The 23458-nt window shown below is 43.1% G+C and overlaps 1 protein-coding gene across 2 annotated transcripts in view; it reads left to right on the top strand.

Moving 5' to 3' along the window:
- Nucleotides 1-23458, top strand: part of kcnn3 (potassium intermediate/small conductance calcium-activated channel, subfamily N, member 3) — a 150053-nt gene that overhangs the window by 75781 nt on the left and 50814 nt on the right. For both annotated transcript variants that reach the window (XM_070551185.1, XM_015950418.3), the window contains exon 4: nt 21130-21426. In XM_070551185.1, coding sequence (XP_070407286.1) covers nt 21130-21426 — 297 coding nt within the window. The remainder of the gene's footprint in view (nt 1-21129; nt 21427-23458) is intronic.

The raw sequence follows: 23458 nt of genomic DNA, 5'->3' as shown, positions 1-23458 counted from the left end.
GCAGCAGAGAGAGAGGCAGTGCCACTTTGTCGCTGTTCCTAACGCCTAGTGACAAAGCTAGCTACATTTCTGAGGACCCTTAGCTACTTTCTGTAGAACTTTCTTCTAGATATTTCCTGCTAATTAGCAACAAAATAGCCATTTTCACTCCGAACCGTTCTTTGGTTTGACGTTGTTTCAGCTGTCATCAAGGACATAAATGTTACAGATACTGTGAATGTTACTAGTGTGTAGCTCACCTTGTAAGATGTCTGACTCTCATGCAGAAGACCTGGGTTTGATTCTGGATGTGAACATAGTTTATTTAGAGTTTCTTTTTTACATTAATAGTATGTTTTTTACAGTAAGATGCCCAAATTTTTATTTGAGACTCGCCGAACGGCATTGAATTCACAGATAAAAAGATGTGGGTTCAACTTTCATTCTGGAACAATTTTTCATGCAAGGGAAGGGAATGATCTGAGCATGCAGGAGGACTGACCCATCATAAACCTTTGTCGGCTGTGCTGAAGAGAAAGGTACAGAACCAAATTATTTAATTAATTAGCTGTGTGTTCTCCTGTCCTCTGTCTTCCGGGCCACACACACACCCACCCACCCACCCACCCACACACACACACACACACACACACACACAAGGGACTGTCTCAGCTGTTATTTTCGTTAAGGAGTGTGCACGTACAGCATGCGCGCCTCGTGCACGAGCCTACTATTGAAGCTGCCGTTACGCTTTTGGCCTGAGGGGGCAATTGCGAGCATAAAAATTCAAAACTCCTTAAAGTCCCTTTAAATAACCTTAATTCCCTTCAACCTGACACGGCCAATCAAAACAATGACGAATTTCGCTGATCGCGGTCGTTTGTCTCCTCCCGTGAGTCGAGCCCATTATGAACTTGACATTAAAGTGAATCTCCTCCAACAGGTTTTCTTCCAGGTGTGTAGTTGGGGTTAGGTCTTTGAAAACCATCAGTTTCGTTCCAAATCACAATTATGTTCTACTTTGTGTTGGTCTTTAACACCAAATCTGAATTAAAAACACAAGTTTGTGGTTGTTAGGCGCCAATACTTTTGCAAGGTACTAACAAGACTTTTGCTTCCATCTTGGAGTTTTCACTTTGCGCAAACCTTTGTTCGTGTTCGCTATCATGTGTAAAATTGTCTGCCGTGCTGGCTTTGAGTCTGAGCCAGTACCGGGTCTGGTTTATGATATGAGACATCTGGAATTAGTGACATAATTTGATTACAAGCGTACAGTGACCTCTGAGGAACTGTAAGAGGCTGATTAATGGTTGGTTGGATCATTGAGACAGAAAGACTGATGGGTCACAAACTCCTCCAGTAGCACCAGCAGGTATGCCGGAGGGGGAGAGCGTCCTGTCAGACTTCACACCTTCACCCATGGAAAGACTTTAGCCTATTTTCCAAGCCTATCAGTTTCACACACTTTTTCCTTTTTGTGTCCCTGTCTGCTGCTGCTCTCTTTTCCTTTATTTTGACCTCCTTCTGTCCTATTTCCTTTCCGTTGCATGTCCCTGTCCCCAGCCCTCTGCCCCCGTGATGTCACGGCGCGTTAAAATGAAGAAAACAACACAATCTTGTTGATTCTCCCCTTTAGGTTTGTTCTTTTTGTCTCTCTGTATCCCGGAAGGTTTTGCACACTCGGACGACTTCAGACTTCGTCCACTCCCCATCCTGTCCTCTTTCTTCAGAGAAACTCATGAAACATTGATGAAAAATATTGTTTTTTAAAAATGCAGCAGTGAACATCAGCACTCTCCAAACACATGATGTTTTTATTTACTGTGGAAGATGAGATTAAAAATACACACAATTTAAACCCTGTAGCTGTAGGAATACATAACAATTTTGAAGTCTAAACAGATTTAATGATGCATTGTGACCATGCTGGGGTCATGCCTTGTAACTGGTATAATCACAGATGAAAAGTTGAATGCTCTATTTTTGATTCACGATTTTTGCTGTCTGTGAATCTGCCACGCTCTACGTTTCCACATGAGTGTTCAGATAATCTGGCTTCTGTTTGGCGTAGGGATGGGTACCTTTGACATTTGAATCGATTCGGTACTAATTCCCGGTACCTAGGAATCGATACCGGTACTTAACGGTACCAATTTTAGATATTTTTGAGTGTTTATTATTTTAATTCCCTTTTATGATTAAATATATACTTTTCTCAATATATAACCATATTTGATAAATATCACGATAAATAACATACAACTGTTTGTATTTTAACATCGTCCTTGTAGTTTTATAAGCTGATAATTAAACTGAAGCAAACATCTTTACTGTGAACTAAATTTACTGTGTATCTTCATTCCTTTTACCGTCCTTTTTCATTTGATTTTTCCTACTGGGAAGTTAGAATTTCCGAGGAGAAAGCGAACGCACCATTAGCTGATAACAATGGTGGCAATGGAAGCTAACATATCAAGCTAACGTTATCTTAAACGGTTTATTTAGCTGCTGGAGCAGATTAAAACGATGATGCCTCACACTTAGATCGATGTCGCTGGTTTTATCTTCACCCAATCACCCGTCGCATTTAGTAAAGTGAAGCCAAACTTTAGAGCGCGTTCATGTTCTAGTCGGAAATGTGGAGTTCCTAGGAGAAAGCGAATGCACCATTAGCGGAACTGAAGCTAACATATCAAGCTAACGTTATCTTAAACATTTTATTTACCTACCGGAGCAGATTAAGATGAGGATGTCTCACTTAGATCGTTGTCGCTGGTTTCATCATCACCCAGTTACCCATCACATTTAGTGAAGTGGACCCAAGCTTTAGCGTGTGTTCTTTCTACCATGCTGCTCTGTTTACAACTCGCTCGCAGGGACCGACGACATAACGCACTTGCGCATGCGCAGCTGTCTAGGCAAGTTCTTGTTATGAAGGACAGGTACCGAAACGAGGCACCGTTTCAAATGACGTGAATCGGTGCTCAGTCGGTACTGTGGAATTCGGTCGGTACCTTAAAAAGTACCGAATTCGGGTACCCATCGCTAGTTTGGCTTCTCTTTCTAGTTTCACGATACATCATCGTTTCAAAAGCACTCTAAGCCTTTTGTCTTTTTTCTCTTAGTGGTTTAAACCATTTTAAATAGGGATGGACAATATATCGGCATCAATATCGGTATCGGCTGATGTTGGTCATTTTTTAACATATCGGTATTGGGCCAATATTAACAACTGGTATTTTTTCCATCTTGTCTCCATTTGTTTATTACCAGCTGGCGATGAAAAACCATAAATCCCCTAAAACTTTACTCTAAAGACATCAAATGATGGTTTTTCTCTCATAATTATGTAAAATACACTGTAAAAAAGAAACAGGTATTCAAATAAGTGGTTGCACACACAAAAACGGAACTGTTGAAGAGAATGAAGACAATTCGTTCATGTTTTCTTTTTTGTTTGAAACGTGTGTTTATGAAGTAATTTGAGCTCTTCAATCATTTTACTCCAACACTGTTCAGTAACGTACTCCCATATTACTCGGTCACTTGAATACTTAATTTGTTCTATTCTAGTGTCAAATACAACATTTTTTGTATTGTTCTATTCCAAGATGGTTGCCAGGAACAACTAGTAATCTTTCAAAACAAAATGTCTAATTTCACTGCAGTGACAGTAGATTAAGTACTGAACTGACATTACTGCTAAACTGAAATAAAAATAAACTATTTGTTAGTTTTCTGATTAAATACAATAATTATAACTATTTCATTTAAACGGAAGCATTAGTTACCAAAAAAAGTTACTGGTTTACGCCATATTTTTTCCATTTATTCCAACTTTACACAGCTAGCCTGTTTATTAACAAAAACCTTATTCACCTCATAAGCTTGTGGCTTTCATATTCTTTAAATCTAACTAGCGCAACAGGTACAGTCTCTAATTTTAGCTGTTTTAAAAAGACAAAGTGTAGTTTTTACCATTAATTTCTGGAAATATCCATCAAAATGTTGTTGAAAAATGTTGGCGGCTTCGGAACATACAACCATCAAAATCAGGTTTAAAATACATGGGAGCGGGTCTAAGTGCGTTTCTCAATGTGAAGGCGCCTTGCCTTGCGAGGCGATGTCTTGCGAGACCAGACGCTTTACTTATGAGATCACTTTCCTTCGTTGGTCAAAGAAAATGGTTAAATGGAACAGACTTGCATCACGTGACCGCGTCTTCCACGGCGGTCACGTAACGTCACGTGACACGGGAGATAACGTTATATTTTATATGTATTAGTTTCAATATAAATATATAACGAGTCTTTTACTTTTTAAATTGTGTATATGTTTATTAAATTAAAAATATAAGTGGGTTACTACCCGCTAGCCACCGAAGCTGCAGCCACTAAGCTACAAACCAAAAATAGATAACTTCTTTGGATCTAAAAAAACATTTTAAATTAGTTGACTTTCTTTTAAACTTGAAAATTGTCCCCGAAGTAGCTGCCGGCTTCTGATTCGCCAGCTTTTTGAAAATACAGCGGTGTATTCTGGGTAATTTTTGACCAAGGCTAGGCTACAAGACACCTCCCGTGTATCCTTGCTCAGCTAGCTAAACGGCTAACAAACGGAGAACACACGCCTCGATAGAACATGAACATTGGAACACGTCTTGGCGGCTCCCGATGACGTATCTCCTAGGCAACCGGGGCGGGACCAAGACATCAAGGCAAGGTTCCTTGGCATTGAGAAACACCCCATGTCTCTGGACGACACCATATTAGATGACATGTTTCCTACTAGGGGAACCCATGAGGACAAAATGCATTTACTGATTTGTAACAGACATTTACAAAACATTCGTCATTCTTAAATGTTGTTGTTGTTTTACACATTTATCTCCACTTTTTGCCAGTAATTTAAGGGAGTCTGATGTGTTTGTTATTTTGCTAGTCTGCACTCCCCAAGGCTTTTTGACCCTTATGGGCATCCATTGGTAAAGTCTTACTCCAACACAAAAATACTGCTTGCTTGCAACGATTTAGGTATCTACTGCCCCCTATTGCCAGGAAAAAAATACACTGTCACTTTAAAGGAATACTAGTATTTCTACGCCAGAGTCATGCTACAGTTCATGCATGAGTAGTTGTAATAACGTTCGTTTGTTGGCAGAAGAACAAGTTCCTTCAAATCCCGCTCAAACCTTTTGTTTACATTCATCCGCCGCTGTGCTGAGTTTAGGTCGGATAAACGTGTTTTCTGATGGAGAAATGAATCATCTCTCTATTCTGAAAACATATTTCTTTCCTGAGCATAACTCCAGCAGCAGCTCTGTTTGAGTTTTCCATCAGCGTGTTCATGCAGCGTGTTTCTGTGTGGAGCTAAGACCAAAACTCAACATAAAAAACACCATCTGCTGTTTGAAAACCTGCAAATGAATGCAGAAAGAAAAGGAAATTCCAGTTTTCATACAAAAACCACAGAAATTTGAATTTAATCAGTGGTGATTACCTGAAAGCACACTCTATCACACATTTTAAATCCATTTTTCTCCTCCTTGGATGATTAAGCTTATACACATTTGCAACCATTTTGAGACTAATTTCTCTGCACAGTCCTTTGTCATCCTGTGACTCTGTCCTGTTCGTGTAGGGGCAGTGGAGCTCACTCACTCACACTGACAGATTACTCTCCTAATGGAATTTAATTATTTATCCCTTCCTCGTGGCGATTTAGCCAGGAAAAGACCGGCAGCACGGGTGTGCGGGAGGACAGGACACGAGGGGAGGACGGGAGGGGAGGACGGGGGGGCTCTCATTTCCTCCAGTGGTGCTGGAAGGTGGATGACTTCAGCTCTGATTTGGAGAAATGTCCTTTGGTGAGTGGGAGAACCAGAGCAAGATGAATTCGTGTGAATTTGCTGTGTAGTAAACATGTTGACAGAGACTCGTGTTTGCCTCAGAAACCGAAAAGACTTCTACACGTACCCTAAAAGGTGCAATATGTAAGATTTTACAGTGAAAAGATCACGAAACAGTCTAATGTCTCCGGTAGAAAGGAGAGGAAGGCCACATTAAAACACATTTCCTTCTCAGCCGGCTGCGGGGCTGTCACTTTTTCTCCTTTCAAAATGGAAGTCCCTGCTTACGATCTGTGAGCCACGAGGTTACCGAATCAGCACCGAGTCGGCCTTCCGCCATTTGTAATACGACACCGGCTGGCAGAAATCAGCAGTGTTTTGTAAAGACTTGCAGCCAATAAAAAGGGGCGACGCTGAAGACTTTTAACTACATTCTGTGGACTTCCTGAGAGTAATGAATTACAGTAATCCAGTCTTGATGTAATAAATGCATGAAATAGTTTTTCAGCATCACTCCTGGAAAGGATGCTTCTAATCTTAGCAATATTCCGAAGGTGGAAAAAGGAAATCCTACAAACCTGTTTAACCTGGGATTTGAATGACATGTCCTGGTCAAAGATAACACCAAGGTTCCTTACTTTGTTCTCGGAGATTAATGTAATGCCATTAAGGTCAGGTGATTGGCTAAGCAATTTCCTTTTCGGGATTTCAGGTCCAAAGATGAGAACTTCCGTCTTGTCTTGATTTAAAAGCAAAACGTTTAGAGTCATCCAATTTTTTATGTCCTCAAGACAAGCCTGTAATCTACCCAACCGATTAGGTTCATCAGGGTTAATGGATAAATATAGCTGAGTATCGTCAGCATAACAGTGGAAGTTTATCCAATGCTGTCTAATGATTTTACCAATTGGGAGCATATACATAGTAAAAAGAATTGGTCCAAGCACTGAACCCTGTGGTACTCCACAAGTAAACCTGGAGTATGAAGAAGATTTGTCATGTACATTTACAAAATGAAATCTGTCAGACAGGTAGGATTTAAACCAGCCTAACGCTGTTCCTTTGATCCCTACAACATGTTCAAGTCTTTCTAAAAGAACATTGTGATCAACTGTGTCAAAGGCAGCACTGAGATCTAACAAGACTAGAACAGACACAAGATTCTTATCTGAGGCCATGAGAATATCATTTGTAACTCTCACTAATGCAGTTTCACTGCTGTGATACTCTCTAAAACCAGACTGAAATTCCTCAAACAGAGCATTAGTGTTTAAATGCTCACATACTTGGATGGCCACTATTTTCTCCAGGACTTTGGATAAAAATGGAAGGTTAGATATTGGATCTGGATCCAGAGAAGGCTTCTTAAGTGAAGGTTTGATTACAGCAACCTTAAAATCCTGTGGTACGTATCCATTTACTATATTGATTATATCTAGAATGGGGGCAGTAACCAAAGGAAATGCTTCTTTAAAAAAATTGGTTGGGATTGTAAACAAAAGGTTGGGATTGGATCCAAAATGCAAGTTGAAGGTTTAGATGAAGCTAATATTTTTGATAACTCTGAAAGCTCAACTGGGTCAAAACGGTTCAAGCACAGATGAGGTTCTACAGTCACCTCTGATGCTGCCTCACTTACTGAGGAAGAAGAAATCGCATTAGGGAGAATGCTAATGATTTTGTTTCTAATAGAATTAATTTTACTTGTAAAAAATCCCATGAAGTCATTGCTGCTGAGGGCTAAGGGAATAGATGGCTCAGAGCTACGATTCTGTGTAAGTTTAGCAACTGTACTGAAAAGAAATTTAGGATTATGCTTATTCTCCTCAATTAATGCTGAGAAATAAGCAGTTCTAGTTTGTCGAAGCTTATTTTTATAAAGCACAAGACTATTTTTCCAGGGATAAACTCTCAGGCAAGTTTACAAACTGCCTTGAATTGATTGCAATTCCCTTGTGTGAGTTATGGGAACTCACTCTCCTGGAATTCTGAATGCTTAAAGAGCAAGTCACCCCCTACCAGAGTATTACTCCACTCCCACTTCCTGTTTGATTAATGCAGCAAATGCTGTTGCCAGGCAGACCGAGAGGGCGGAGCCGCTAACAAATACACACACACACACAGGCTCACAATGACATTGTGGCATCATATGGTACCAGCTTACATCATAGTGCCTCTTAACCAATAGCGGTAGCAGATTTAAACTCAAATGCAGTGCAGAGTTTTACTTGAAGACGGTGCAACACTGTCAGTTTTAAGCAAAATATTTAAGTATTAACTACGATGTACTAAAGTGCCAAACTATTGACCATGTCTACAGCACAATTCGACACTCATTTATATAGTTTATCAGCAAAAAAAGTGGATTTGGGGGTGACTTGCTCTTTAAAAACTCTGAGACAAATTTCCTCTCAAAATAGCCTCCTGGCCGTTGTGGGCTTGAATTTACTTTCAGAGTCAGAAGGTGTGAAAAAGACCTTTTGAGAAGGACTGAAGACCAAATTGTGAACAAAAGGAGACATATTTTAACTAGTTAATGACCGGAAAATCTTCTATATTTGTATCATTTGGTTGATCACATATAGAACATCTTGCATCTCTTGTGTAATAAATACCAAGTCGGTGAATTTCCAAGTCATAATTTCTTTATTTTCCCACAGAAGAATCACAGCTTGATTCAAGCCAAAGACTGGATTAGGTTTCAAATCCCCAAAAGTGTTGTCTGATGCTGTTTCTACTTTGTGCATTATAGACTGCATTAATAATTATTTAGTGTAAATAATTTAAATGAGTAATTTAGATTAAAAAACTAAACCTAAACTAAATTCCAATTAAATGTGAAACATTTTGGATCAAATATATCCTGCATCAGGATGAGTGGAGATTTGTTTTTTCTTTAAGAAACTATTTACAACTTTGTTATAAATAGTTTGATTCTGGAGGTTCTGAAGCTCGATTTTGTAAACATGAAAATGAAACAAAGATGAGAGAAATTGTCAAAGTTGCTTAAAATTGCATCTTTTTTAGAAATTTAGGCTTTATCCGTTATTTTTGAAGACTTGATCAAACAAAGAGGAAAGATGATTAACTGTGTTGCTACAAAACAGGTGAAATGGAAAACATTCATGGACCCCCCCCCCCCCCACACACACACACACACACACACACTTCTTCTTTTAGTTTTCATCAGGCAGTTTTGATCCATTCATGAAATCTGTTTATTTTTACTGAAATGAGGAATAAATAACGTTTATTCAGCAGTAAGTCTAAAATTAGGAAACAAAAATCTTGATTTCCTGCTTTCAGTCCTGGTGTGATGGAGTTTTCCAGCTACCGGTCCTAATAGATTCATAAACCCTAACCCTAGTCAAAAATATTGAATGAAACAAATGTTCAAATCCAAAAGATTTTAATGGCTTTTGCTGTTTTTGCTTCACTAACCTCCATATTCTGCTGATTTCATACATGCTGTCTGATCAGATGTAAAGTTTGCGTTGAATTAGGAGCATCCCGCGGTGACTTGTTCGTTTAACCGTGAGAATGATGTGTGACTCTCTAGTGTCAGAGCTACATCCCAACAACACTCAGTCCTGCAGCTAAGTGGTGGGGGCGCGGAGTGAAATGTGGTTAGGCCTCAGTGTAAAGGTGAGTAACTCTGCTCATGACCCTAACCTGAACCCAAAAAGAGTACGAGTTGTGAACGTTGTGGGAACCAGCTTTTAGTTGCCGAACGTGGCGGCAGGAATGGATTCTCTCCCCCGAGCATGAGCAGTCACACTCACGTAAACCTTTCCAAATCTCTAACAGGAGTGTCTGCGTCCTGTTCACTCACAGCCGCTCACCTCGGCGTTTGTTCTTCTTCCTCTCCTCTTTCCACCACTCCTCGCTCGCGCTTCTCCCTTTTTGACTCCCTCTCTCACTGGGGATCCTAATTAAGCTTGGCTGCTCTTTGATGTTGTCGCCTTGGCAACAGTCTCCATGACTAGGCTGGGTCTGCACTCTCTCTCTTTCTCTCTCTCTCTCTCTCTCTCTCTCTCTCTCTCTCTCTCTGTCTCGTTCGTTCAGGAACACGCAAATACACACAAATACAGCACACACACATGCATTCTCTCTGAAATCATTAAAGCATTCTTCCAGCGTTTGACCTTCGGCTCAAATGGGAGCTTTACACAACGACTCCTGTGTGTGCGCGGGCTACATGCATGTGCACACCCAGCGCCAACATCTGTGCACATGTGTAACAACAGCAGAACAAGGAGAACACACACGGCCTGCTGAGCTAGATATAGATAATGATGAATTCAGCGGTGCGTGTATCCACAGGTGGGTGAGCTTCATCATGACGGTGATCAGACGTCTCGCTCCGACGCTTGACCCGTTGTTGCACCGGTTTTGTTTCCCTAAATAAACGTTTGCGTGGTTTAAAAGCCCTCCAGATGAATCGTGTGCTAAAGAGCGATTGTTAGAGCGCCGGCAGTTTCCCCCCGGCGCTGCGGCGTCTGGTAAAATCAGCTGATTTACAACAGGGGAGTTCCTTGTCTCGCTGCCCGTGCCCCAACCTTTCAGTTTGCTCTCTCTTTTCTGCACACCGACACATTCTCCCTTAAAGAGCGTTTGAGCTTACAATTGAGAGTTGTAACGCTTTTATTTCATTTAACTAAAAAAAAGTGAAATGTCAAATCCCATTTCTGCATCTTTAAAGGTAACAGCAGTTCTTGCAATGCTGGAGTGGTCCGATTACCAACGTTTTCCTGCTGGAGTCTCCAAAACATGACCTGCAGGTGACGAAAAGACCAACATCTATTCTGATTGGTCCTGTCTTTATCTCCTCTTCCCCCCACCCACCCACCCACGGCCCCGCCCCTGTCAGCATCGTCTGGAGGAAGGTCCCCGCTTCTGAAACCGGCTTTTACCGCTTCCTCAGCAGCTTTGGTGACAATATCAAGAGTAACCATAGCAATTAACCAACGTGAAGTATCCACAAGCATGGAGGGAAAACCGCAATTAAAGTTGAAAGTGGCGCTAAGGGCGGGTGTTTAATTTGACTCTGGAGGGGGATAATAAACGGAAAGTTTTTCTAAAGCACTTCCCGCTGGGAAACGCCCAAAGTACTGTTGCAGTGTAGTCAAAGGAAAATAACTGCATCAATGTTTGAACAAATTAAGGAGGCGGCGTGTTTTATTTTTAGTAAATATCAACACACAAGCTCACAGAAGTTCGGCGGTATCATCATTCATACTGGGAGTAAACGGATCTCTGTTGGCTTCGTTTTGCTTTTCCTCTCAAAGTCCAGAGTTTTCACAACATTCCTTCAAGGGCTCGTGTTTGTTTCTTAGCTCTTCAATTTACTTTTGTGTCGTTAACCAAAAGCAGCTTGATTAATCATATTTTGACTCTTTTTACTCGATCGCATCATCATGAAGGACATTTTCAAAGTGTTTCCATTATAAAATAGTTTTTCAAGCTTCAAACGAAGACCTGCTTTGCTCTTAAACTGGGTTAACGTCAGAGATGTCCTTGTGAGGCCGTTTCGGTTTCATTCTGGTAATGTACTGCAGCTCAGAACCACCAGAGGTGCCACCATACTTCATCCTTAGATCCAGAGTCTGCACATTCATTGTGCTGCTAAAGGGACCATCTTTAGTCACCCATTCACAATCATGATCTATTGGAAGCATCACTAATGATGGCTAAACGTGATAAAATAAGGCACACACACAGCAGGAAGGTAAGAACGAGAATCAACAGCAGATCTGAGGTCTGTCCGTGTCGTTTTTAGGACAATGTCTTCTTTATTGACATGGGAGGACTTAAATCTGTCCTGCAACCAGCCACTAGAGGGAGTTTTCACTTTTTTTGTCTTTAACTTTCTTTTGTGTTACACAGCGGTGTCATGTTTATGTGCTCAATGCTGGTTATCAGTGGAACTTTATTTCTAGAGCACTTTTCATGCATTTGGGATTAAAGAGGACACATCATGCAAAACTCACCTCTTCCATCCATTTGTGCTGCCATGTGGGTCTTTACGACCTGTTTAAACACTCCAAGTGTGCAAAAACGTCCTGCTGTTTTTTCTGTCTGTGTTTGATGTTAGGAATTATGCATCTAAAAAAAGCAGTTTCAGAAAGTCCTTATTTGTGACATCACAAACAAATAGAGCCATTCCAATAACCACTTCTCACCTGTAAGAGAGCTGTTCTGGAGGAGAAATCAGACGTAGAAAGGCTCGGGTCAGATCTACATCACAATTGACTCGCAACAGGGGATGCGGTTGTTCATTTAGTGTCCAGGAGGGAGCAGAGTGCATCTCGGCAAGTAGAAGCTAACCGCTAGCATTAGCAACTCCACCGCAGCAGAACTCCTCCAGGCTTGTGTTGTTTTTGGAGAAAAAACATCAGCGTTGCGTAGAGTTGGGCGATATATCGATATTTTTAAAAAATTGATGTAATTTTTAAACAAGATACAAGATGACTTTATATCTTTATATCTATATAACTGGTCAAACCGCTATGCTAGCGATTAGCTGCCATGCTAGCGACATGTTGTTCCGTCTCTAAGCGGTTATTACATGTATTCTCAAAAGTTTGCTCAATCTGAGAGCCTCTGGGTAAATGTGCTGCTCTAAACTTTGCATTTGGCTTCCTGGTTTTTAATTATTTAGTGACGTTTAACGCCAACAGAGTCCTGTTTTCCATCCTGGGGGCAGCAGTAGCTCAACAGGTTGAGCGGGTTGTCCGGTAATTGGAAGGTTGCAGGTTCTATCCCAGCTTCTGACAGAGAATTCTGCTGTTGTGTCCTTGGGCAAGACACTTAACCCACCTTGCCTGCTGGTGGTGGTCAGAGGGACCGGTAGCGCCTGTGCTCGGCAGCCTTGCCTCTGTCAGCGGGCCCCAGGGCAGCTGTGGCTAGATAGACAGACAGACAGACAGACAGAGGCAGAAATTCGCCTTTGACATGGCTCACCTTACAATACAATCCATATCGCATTCACACAAATACATAAAAAGACAATTAAAAGGTGTTAGAATGTTATCATCGTAAAAAAAACTTTAAGAATTCAGAATTGTAATAGCGGTGGGAACAAATGATTTCTTATAGGCACCTTTCTTGGCCAATGGAACCCTGAACCTCCCTCCTTCCTGATGGAAGTAACTGAAAATGTGGGTTCAGTGGATGGGTTGAGTCTGCACTGATCAGGGTAGCCTTCCTGTGCACCGCTCGCTCGTGAAGAACAGAAAGTGGGATCTGAATGTGTGTGAATGGATGAATGATACACTGTAGTGTAAAGCGCTCTGGAGTCCTTACTCTGAGAGGTGCTATACAAGTGCGGGTCATTTATCCTGCTTGTGCGGAGAGGCGAACCAAACCCCTCCCTCCCCTGTGTAATCGGGAAACATCTACGGAAACCCGGAGTGGCCAGATGACCTAAAACGTATTGTAAGGGTTTGAATAGTAAACTATAGGGTGAACGTTTTATTTTGAAGGCTAGCTAGTTCTGGTTTGCTATGCTAGTAAATGCTCTGTTACGAGCGATTTTGTTGAAAAAGTTAAGAGTTTGTAAGGCGTGGGTTACGGCGACAGTAGCCCGAAAATAATACTCATAAAAGAGCAACCAGAGACTCTGAGTCATTACAGTATAATCGCTGATATGAGCCAATACTGTTAGACTGCAGCCATGTTTGCCCTGATAACTAATAACTCCACGGTGCGTGACCCATGTGACCTTCAGTAGATGCAATTACATCATCATACATTTAGTTTTACATGATAGATTTTTTTTTCTCCGGACAAGAAATAACGATATAACCCTCCTCTAGATGAAATTTAAATAATTTTACATTAATTATAAATATATAATTAAAAAGTACCTGTGGGACATGTGATACACCTCTAGCTCTCAAGTGTGTGTGTGTGTGTGTGTGTGTGTGTGTGTGTGTGTGTGTGTGTGTGTGTGTGTGTGTGTGTGTGTGTGTGTTAACAGACAGCTGTACCAGTGTTTCTAAAGCTCAGACTGGTAGAGAATAGGCACTAAGGTTAAAGTTTGACAAGAATCAAGACATTTTTATACATTTAATCTACTGATTTATGTATAATTTCTTGTAAATATTTTACAGGAGGAAAAATATCGATATATATATCGTGTATCGGAATTCAGCAAAAATATATCGAGATATAAGTTTTGGTCCATATCGTCCAGCCCTAGCGTTGCACTTCAAACTGAGTTAGGGGCAGAGTCGTGTTGCTGTTAGCCAATCAGAGGCGACGGCTGCAGAAGAGTTAAGTGCCCATCCTGTATCAAATCAAATCAAATCAACTTTATTTATAAAGGACTTTTCATACAAAAAATGCAACTCAAAGTGCTTTACAGATTAAAATGGCCCCATAGATCCCACATTCCCATCCCAGCCCCCCTCCCCAGGTATAAAACAATTAAAAATTACAGTTCCCCTCCTGCACCCAACTTCCAAAGTGGACATACAATCACCCGCACACACACACACACACACACACACACACACACACACACACGCGCACACACACACACACACACACACACACACACACACACACACACACACACACACACACACTCGTGAACACCAGTGGAAACAATAGGCTGAGTTTAGATGGGTCAGGTAATGAACGACACATCCTCAGCGGAGCCATCTGCCTTGGCAGCAACAGATGCACAGCAGCAGCCAAGACACCGGCCCATGACGCCCAGTGGCGTAGGGCAGAAACCCCCACCAGTGCCCGGGCACTACCTGGGGAGCGCCCCGGCCGCCGCCGCCGCCCCTGACCACCGGCCCCAAGGCAGAGGGCTCCGCAGAGGAAACACTGGAGGATTTAAGATATATAACATATAAAATAATAAAAGCTAATAATGATAAAAAGTAACTGATAAAAAGTGATTATAAAGATAGTAAAAGAAAACATAATCATATAAAAACACTAAGATGTATATAAAATGATAAAAATAATAAAAGAGATAAATATGTATTTATAGATAAATAGTAATCAGTTAAAAGCTAAGCTAAAAAGGTGGGTCTTGAGCCTATTCTTAAAAGCCTGGATGTAACCAGAGCCTTGTTCGGTCTTTTGCAGCTCTTGTGCCCTCGAGCAAGACACTTGGCTGCTGGTGATGGTTGGAGGCCCTGGTTGCGTCTGTGTTTGGCAGCCTTGCTTCAGTGCGCCCCAGCGGTGGCTACATCATAGCTCAGCACAATCAGCATGTGAATGTCTGTAAACGGGTGAATGACCGGTTGTACTGTAAAGCACCTTGGGGGGTTGTAGAACCCTAGAAAGCCATATGTTTTTATATAGGCTATTTAGCATTTACTCTGTTCAGATATCAGGAATGATAATGAGTAAGAATCCAAATTCCGTCTTTTCCAATTCCTGAAACAGGAGCGCCAGAGCCTTTTCACTCACAAGGCTTCATTCATGCTAGAGTGAAATAACGAGAGAAAGCCCTCTTTAATTATATCAACGATGATCAAAGTTCATCACATTTTCAAGTACGAAGTCCGCCCTCATGAGGCATTCAGAGACAATCATGTGTCCTGCACACTTGTTCAAACGTCTGGCTGTGTTTGATCACGTCCCTCATTAAGGTGTTCATCACATTTAACAAACAGAAGAACTCAGAGGTGTTACTGTCCAAAAGGAAGACCGCATTCGAGCCTCGTGGCCATTAATCTGTCCTCATCACCCTGAAATGAAGTCAGAAGGACCTGGAGGTGAGAAGTCCTTCAGATGTGGTTATGTGGACTTTAGTTGGGCTGGATCCAATGTACACCCCCCCGACGTGTGTTTGTCATTCAAAACACCCCGATCATTAACACTAAATGAATGTCAGTAATCCTCACATAAGCTCTTTGTGAGTTCAGCTTAACTAACTCACACCTGCACATCCAGCATCGCCGTGTGACCACAGAGGTATAAATCTGTGCTTGAGTTGGAAAAATCCCCCCAAACATGCTTTATTTAATATTTTCACTGTTTGCTGGAGTCTCTTCTACTGATTTTGGTTTGGAGCGACGGGAGGCGGTGGATCAAAGCACCGCGAGGCATCTGAGGTGGGAATGGGGTTTTTTAATAATTAAACAAGTAGTTTTGCATTTATGATAAACACGAATTCATTCCTATTATTATTCATGTTGAATGTATTTAAAAGGGAGAACTGCTTGTTTACCGCTCAGCAGGGGCGCCTCCAGAAAATTTTGATAGGGGTGGCCAGATGGGGCCCAGGAAATTTTTGGGGTGGCGCACCAAATTGGTCCTTGTGGTAATTCTGGGAGAATTTAGCCTATGGAGATGTATTGCAGAGCGCCTTTATTTGTTTTTATTAAAATAACAGTACATACTCAAAAAGGGACTTTACGGACTTTTGAATTTTTATGCTCGCGATTGCCCCCTCAGGCAGAAAGGTTAACGGTAGCTTCAAAGGTAGGCTCGTGTACGAGGCGCGCATGCTGTACGTGCACACTCCTTAACGAAAATAACAGTTGAGACAGTCCTGTGTGTGTGTGTGTGTGTGTGTGTGTGTGTGTGTGTGTGTGTGTGTGTGTGTGTGTGTGTGTGTGTTAGAGCCCTGCACTGAAGCCCTAGGCCCTCGGGTCGGCCCGGCCCGACGGCCTAGGGCCGGGCTTCGGGCCAACGACTGTGCAATTACCTCGGACACGGGCCGGGCCTAGGGCGCCTTTATTTTTAATCGAAATCATTAAAAAAATTAAAACACTTAAACGCAGCAGTAGAGCCCTGCGCGGGACTGTTTTCTTCATCCCGCTCCTGCTGAATTTCTGACCATTACCGCCCGCACCTGCAGCGCACATGTCTACTCCCGCCCGTAACCGCAAAACTCGGAGTAATTCTTACCTCACAATAAAAGAGATGCATTGAGTTTGCGTCCTCAACATGTCATTTTATAGGTTATCCGCTTTCACCGCGGCGCTGCGCTCCGTTTCAATCAGGCTGTACAGCAGGATTTCCCCTCGTAGTGATATTTTCTCTAACTCTGATTGCTTCATGCTATAGATCGTTGGAAAGCTGCTTTTATGTACTTTTAGGAACCATTGGAATTATTTGAATCCGATCAGCTATTCAAAAGTTATAAAACGGAGCATTTTGGATGACAAACTCAGCACGTCTCTGAATCTGTGTTGTGATTCGTTGCGCTCAAGACAGGGAATCCCGGTGGATACCGTAATGTCTTGTATGTGCACGAAAAGCCCCATTTTTAATCTTTTCAGCACTTTTGGAATTTTAATGATATCTTGAACTAGAGCAGGGATCGGCAACCCGTGGCTCTTCCATCCATCTGGTGCGGCTCTCTGTGCTTGTAAAATAACGAATGGATATTTAAATAAAATGCTTTATATTTTACTGAATTTATTTTATATCTGTAAGTCAATTCTATGTGAAGCTTGTCTGCGTAAACCTGAACAGACCCAACCCAGTCTTACTGAGAGACCAGGTTGACGGGTCACGCTTGTGCGTAATCATATGCGCTTATGAGCTGAAGAGGATGTGAGATTCTGGGATTCTCCTCAGACGGCTCATGGATGTGTCGCACATTGGAGACAGGAACAAGCGCTATTCAGCCAAAGTTTCATAATCAGGGAACATTTTCTAAGTGACAAGTCTCTCTGAGAGACAGAGTTTGGAAAACACTCGCTTCAGTGGGAGGAAGCTTCCCGCATGCGCTTCTGCGACGCTCGGGTCCTGCACGTCTTTTAACACATTGGTCAGGATTGACGCACTTTGTTTTCATTTAGTTGGTTAAAAAAAAAAGTCGGGCTTGGGCTCGGGCCAGGCCAGAGAATCCTGAAAACCTTTTCGGGCCGGGTCGGGCTGGGGCTCCACCCCCTCGGACCGGGCCGGACACGGGCTCAGATTTTAGGCCCGTGCAGGGCTCTAGTGTGTGTGTGTGTGTGTGTGTGTGCGTGTGCGTGTGCGTGTGCATGTGTGTGTGTGCGTGTGTGTGTGTGTGTGTGTGTGTGTGTGTGTGTGTGTGTGTGTGTGTGTGTGTGCGTGTGCGTGTGCGTGTGTGTGTGTGTGTGTGGCCCGGAGGACAGAGGACAGGAGAACACGCAGCTAATTAATTAAATAATTTGGTTCTGTACCTTTCTCTTCAGCACAGCCGACAAAGGTTTATGATGGGTCAGTCCTCCTGCATGCTCAGATCATTCCCTTCCCTTGCTTGAAAAATTGTTCCAAAATGAAAGTTGAACCCACATCTTTTTTATCTGTGAATTCAATGCCGTTCAGCGAGTCTCAAATAAAAATTTGGGCATCTTACTGTCAAAAAATATACCATTAATGTAAAAAAGAAACTTTAAATAAACTACGTTCACATCCAGAATCAAACCCAGGTCTTCTGCATGGGAGTCAGACATCTTACTAGGTGAGCTACACTCTAGTGACATTCACAGTATCTGTAGCTTTTATGTCCTTGATGACAGCTGAAACAACGTCAAACCAAAGAACGGTTCGGAGTGAAAATGGCTATTTTGTTGCTAATTTGCAGGAAATATCTAGAAGAAAGTTCTACAGAAAGTAGCTAAGGGTCCTCAGAAATGTAGCTAGCTTTGTCACTAGGCGTTAGGAACAGCGACAAAGTGGCACTGCCTCTCTCTCTGCTGCTAAAGCTACGGATAGCAAATGCTACGGGCGATGCCTGAGCGTGAACGCGCATGAAGCAGCCTGCTCGACCCGAGCATCTCTCTTTTTCTGTGATTTTACAGAAAAACAGGCAATCACAGTAAAAATGCCAGGGCTCATTCTACAGGACCAGGGCATTGCAGGAGAATGTATGAAGAAGACATTTATTATTTCTATACATGTTTTGGCTGTCAAACTTCCATAATGCCCCTTTAAATTTTACAAACACAAACATTTCAGAAATATACATTTCAGCTATTTAAAATGTTACCCCTAATTTAATTTTAAAATGTATTTTTTAGGTTAATTCACCTGTTGCTGTGTTAAAAAAAGCTATGGAGATTAAAACATTTTTTAAATGGGGAGCAGCAGAAACTTGTGTATTTTTTTCACTCTGATTATTTCTTTACTCATTAATTGTAATATTTTGTTTTGATTTACAGTTATGTCTTAAATAAACCAGATCAATATGGTATGACTGAAAATTAATATGATTTGTTAACACTGGCTTTTCCTGGGGGGGGGGGGGGGTCGCAGCAATTTTCTAGGGGTGGTCATGGCCACCCCTGGCCACCCCTAGGGGATGCCCTTGCCGCTCAGACCCTGTGACTCCACTTTACCCTGACCCCACCCCTCCACCCTAACCCCAGAAACAAGCTGAAGAAATAAAGCCGTAACTCCTTTTCTATTAAAGATTAACTAGAGTGATTTTAATAATTAGACACCTGTTTTGCATAAGAGCCAGGGCTCCGAATGACTCGGCGTCTCTGTGTTCGTTTCAGTAAGACGAGCCTCGCAGCTTATACACTTCCACCGACAACATTCCACGCAAACACACACTTAGGGCCTTGGGAGTCAGCACATTCAACGGCACTTGGCAGGGGGATTTCTCAGCCTCCTCCCCGAGTGCCGGTGCCCACTTCCAATTTTAAACTGCACTTAGACACGGAGGGCTGTGGGTGCAAGTGGGGTGGTGCCGTGGCATCCGCTGGCATAGGCCAGACAATGCCCGCACTGCCCGCTCACCACAGCCATGGAATACACCTCATCAACACACAACACTATATTGGAGCAGGCGGAGGGAGACTAGGGGTCTTAGCACACCTCTGTTGTTGCTTGGCTTCCTGGGTTTGGAGGCTAGGAGGGAGATCTGGCCGTCTGGTTGGGGTCTGGGGTGGTGGGTTGCTGTGCTCAGCGTTGGGCGGGGGAGCCTGCTCATCAGCACCCCAGCAGAAAGGGTCAAACTCTGGTAACCGGTGATGGTTGTACCCCATGTGCAGCAGTACGGGGAGCATGAGTGGGTGTCCGGCGTGCATTTTTGTGAGTCTTTGGTTGTATGTGTATGTGTGAGCATGAGGGAGGGAGTGTGTGACTGTGTTTGTGTATGACTGTATATGTCATGTGGGGCCTTTGACTCCTCCCTTCTCCTGGAACTTCTTTTGATGATATAGATCTTCGTCTCCCCTCCCCCTGCCACACCTGGTGTGGGGTGTGGTGCCTTGGTCTGCCTGAGTGTTCGTGGCAACCGGGTCAGGGGGTTTTAAGATTTTTGGCATCTGCCTGATCAATCCCGGTGGCTGCCTGGTGGGGTCTGGGTCCCTGGGCTCTGCTGGGTCCCCGGCGGGGGTGGTCGCCTCTGGGTCCCGGGTCGCTGGGTCCCGGGCTCGGCCGGCTAGGAGGTGGGAGGCGGCGAGCGAGCCTGTGGGCTTGCCGCTGATATCTCCCGAGACCCTGCCGGCTGCTGGTTGTGGCCCCCCCCGATCCTCTGTGCCTCTCGGGAAGGGGGGGGGGGGGGGGGGTCTGGTTGTCTCCTTGGGGTTCCTGTGTTCTGGGGCAGTGCCTGGATATCTGGGACTTGGAGCTCCCCCCGTCTCCTACACATCTTTGGGGGCAGATCTGTGGTCCCTCACACTCTCTGTTGGACGCTCCTATAGAGAAACCTTACATAAACAAGCGCGTGCACACACACAGGTGCTCACATAAGTATGGGCTTGGGCACGTTCAACACATGTCTCAAGGCTGTCGTTGCCACTAAATGCACTGTGATTTATTATCGTGTGATTGTTCAGTAAAACAATGTTGATTTTATATTTCATCATCAGGTTGACGCAGTGATAGCTTGCTCCTGATGTATTGTTGTGTGTCGCAGTTTTTTTTCTGTTCTTTCTCTTTCTGCAGGTCTATAAGCAGACTCTTTTCCTTTCTCTTTCACCTCTGTCTCCGTGTCTGGTCAGAATTACAAAGCATTCAAAAACAATAACAATAAAGTTTTAAGTATCAGGCGTGACATTAAAAGCAGACGCTTTGATGCTCCACCTGAGAGTAAATCTGTAAGGCTTGTCACCAGCACTCAGACATCAATTATGTTTGCTTCACCGCCAGACAGGACACGGTTTAAAAAAAAGACGATCCTCGCAGGCCTGTGATGTGCCTGAACTGCTGATTAAACAGGTTTTGTTTTACATGACAGGAAAGACGTTGACTCTGATTTATGCTGGTTTCTGTAATCACAACCTGAATCAGCTGTACCGGTGACAGGACCGCACCAAGCAGATGATGAAGTCTCTCACAGCGAGGCACTAAAAGACGCGTCAGTCCTTTTAACGATTCCACTCCCGTGTCCTTTTTTGTCCCCACAGCTGTTTGTCATAGACAACGGGGCTGACGACTGGCGCATCGCCATGACGATGGAGAGGGTTCTGCTGATCGCTCTGGAGCTGCTTGTGTCTGCAGTGCATCCGGTGCCTGGGGACTTTAAATTTAAGTGGCGTGCACGGCTGGCCTTCTCGTACGTGTCTTCGCAGGCGGAGGCCGACCTGGACATGGTGCTGAGCGTGCCCATGTTCCTGCGCCTCTACCTCATCGCCAGAGTCATGCTTCTGCACAGCAAGCTCTTCACCGACGCCTCCTCTAGGAGTATAGGTGCCCTAAATAAGGTCAGAGAGCTGCTGCATCTGTGGGTGTGTGTCTGTGCAGCTTGAGTTCAACTGGATGCTTTTCTTAAGGTGTTTCTGGAATTATCTGAAGAAGCTTTTCAACGTAAAATGTCGACAGATTCCTGCTCTTCTTGTTAACTTGTTTTGTTTCATCAACCAGTTCAAAGCTGTTCCTTTGCTTTCGTATTATTCTGCTCAGAGATTTAGATGTAAGCTATGGTGGATTGTTCGAAATACAATATGACACGGGAGCGAGAAATTGCAAACGGCTCAAATGGACCATGAAAAGACAAATGAAATTGGAAAGTGAGTGCAGAAAAAAAAATCTGTGCAAGTCATCTAATAAAAGAAAAGATGCCGTGTTTCTAATGCTGCTCAGCAGTAAACGCTGGAAGATCAGGATGTCGACGATGCACCGTGGTTCATGAAAACTCTGCGGGAAAGGAGTGGACTTTGGATGAGTAATCGAGGTGTTTGCTGGTGTATTTATGCGGCGTTCCTCGGGCTCTTGAGCCCACAGCGACGGGGAGATGACACGAAGCTGCCGTCCAAGTGCCGCTCCAAAGTGACAAGTCATTTATCAGCTGGTTTACCCTTCCAGGCCTCAACCATCAAATGATCCATCTGTCAGAACTTGACGGGCTCCTCTTATTGACAAATGAGTCACTTATAACAACTGCTCTGAAACGGACCAATCACTCACCAGCACTGTATCGCATGACCCGAGTCGGAGGTCAAGACCTGACCTGGACTCCATTTACAGCAAGAATCTCTGCTGTTATCAAAGCTAATTACTAGACCTGTAGAGGAGAGTGGTTCCTCTGAGGCGACACAGTCATTTATCAGCTCTGGTAACCCTCAGTGTGTGTTTTCAAGGCCAAATCCTGTTTCTTAAAGACCAAGTTCACTGAGAAACTTTTTACTTGTTGTTTTTGATTGGTCTCTCTAAGTTTAACGTGCAGGCTAGACGTGAAAATAGTCTTCTACCCCCTACAGAGATTGACTCACAAGACATTCCTCTATCCACTATCTGTATCTGTAATCAGAGTGGGCGTGGCCTAAACCGGAAGTGGGTGTAGTTTAACCGAAAGTGGGTGTGGTTTACATCAATACGTTATTTTAAGTCTGATCAGAAGTTGCTATGTGTATTGTTTATTTGAAAACTGTTTACAGAGCAGCCTCAGAGTTGAGATTAAATGTTTTTGATCACAATAGTAAAGGAACTATTAAAGAACAAGTTTTTCAATTAAATCAGAACATTAATATTTAAGTGCATGAATTAAGAGAGAGAGAGAGAAGAACATAACTTTTCTATAGGGCCTCTCAAGATAAAAATCACGGAGTGCTTCACAAAAACGAAAAATGTTAAATATAAAAAAAAGAGCATAGAAAATTATTAAAAATATATTTAAAATGAGCAAAAAATAGACAATTGTGATTAAAAAATGTAAAGAAAGAGAGAGAGAGTGAAAAGGAAAGAGGGAGTGGATCCTGAGGAAGAGGAGAGAGAGAGAGGAAAAAAACCCGACCGGAGCGGAGGCAGTGACCGACGCAGCACGAGCCGTTTTCAGCTCTGTCTTGTCAAATGCACCACGTATGTTATGAAAAAAGTAACTTTAAATAACTTTAAAGTAACTTTAAAAGGAAGCAAACTGCAGAAAACCTAGGGAGTACTGAAGAAACGTGAACAGTGAAGCAAGCACAGAGAGGTCCGTTACTGTCTGTGTGCGTGCGTGGATGGACCGGACGCGGACTGAGCTGTGAGCTCCCGGCTGCAGAGTTTTGTGTGTAGGGAGAGGCGGGTGCTCTACGTGACTGGCCAATCACAGAGCATGAAGACAGTCAGTTACCCAATGAGGATTTTCCTTCAGCACGATTACAAATATTTACGAGTTTTACTCGTTTCATGCTCGTACTCGTCAAAAATGCTTTATCCGTACCGGATACTCATCTGAAACGAGTATCCGGCTCATCCCTACTAGAGACCACTGCAGACATGTGAACCTGGTCTTTAAGGTTATGGCTTACCATA

This window comes from Nothobranchius furzeri, chromosome 5 (genome assembly GCF_043380555.1).
Source record: "Nothobranchius furzeri strain GRZ-AD chromosome 5, NfurGRZ-RIMD1, whole genome shotgun sequence".
Taxonomy (NCBI): domain Eukaryota; kingdom Metazoa; phylum Chordata; class Actinopteri; order Cyprinodontiformes; family Nothobranchiidae; genus Nothobranchius; species Nothobranchius furzeri.
This window is presented reverse-complemented; position numbering and strand designations above follow the sequence as displayed.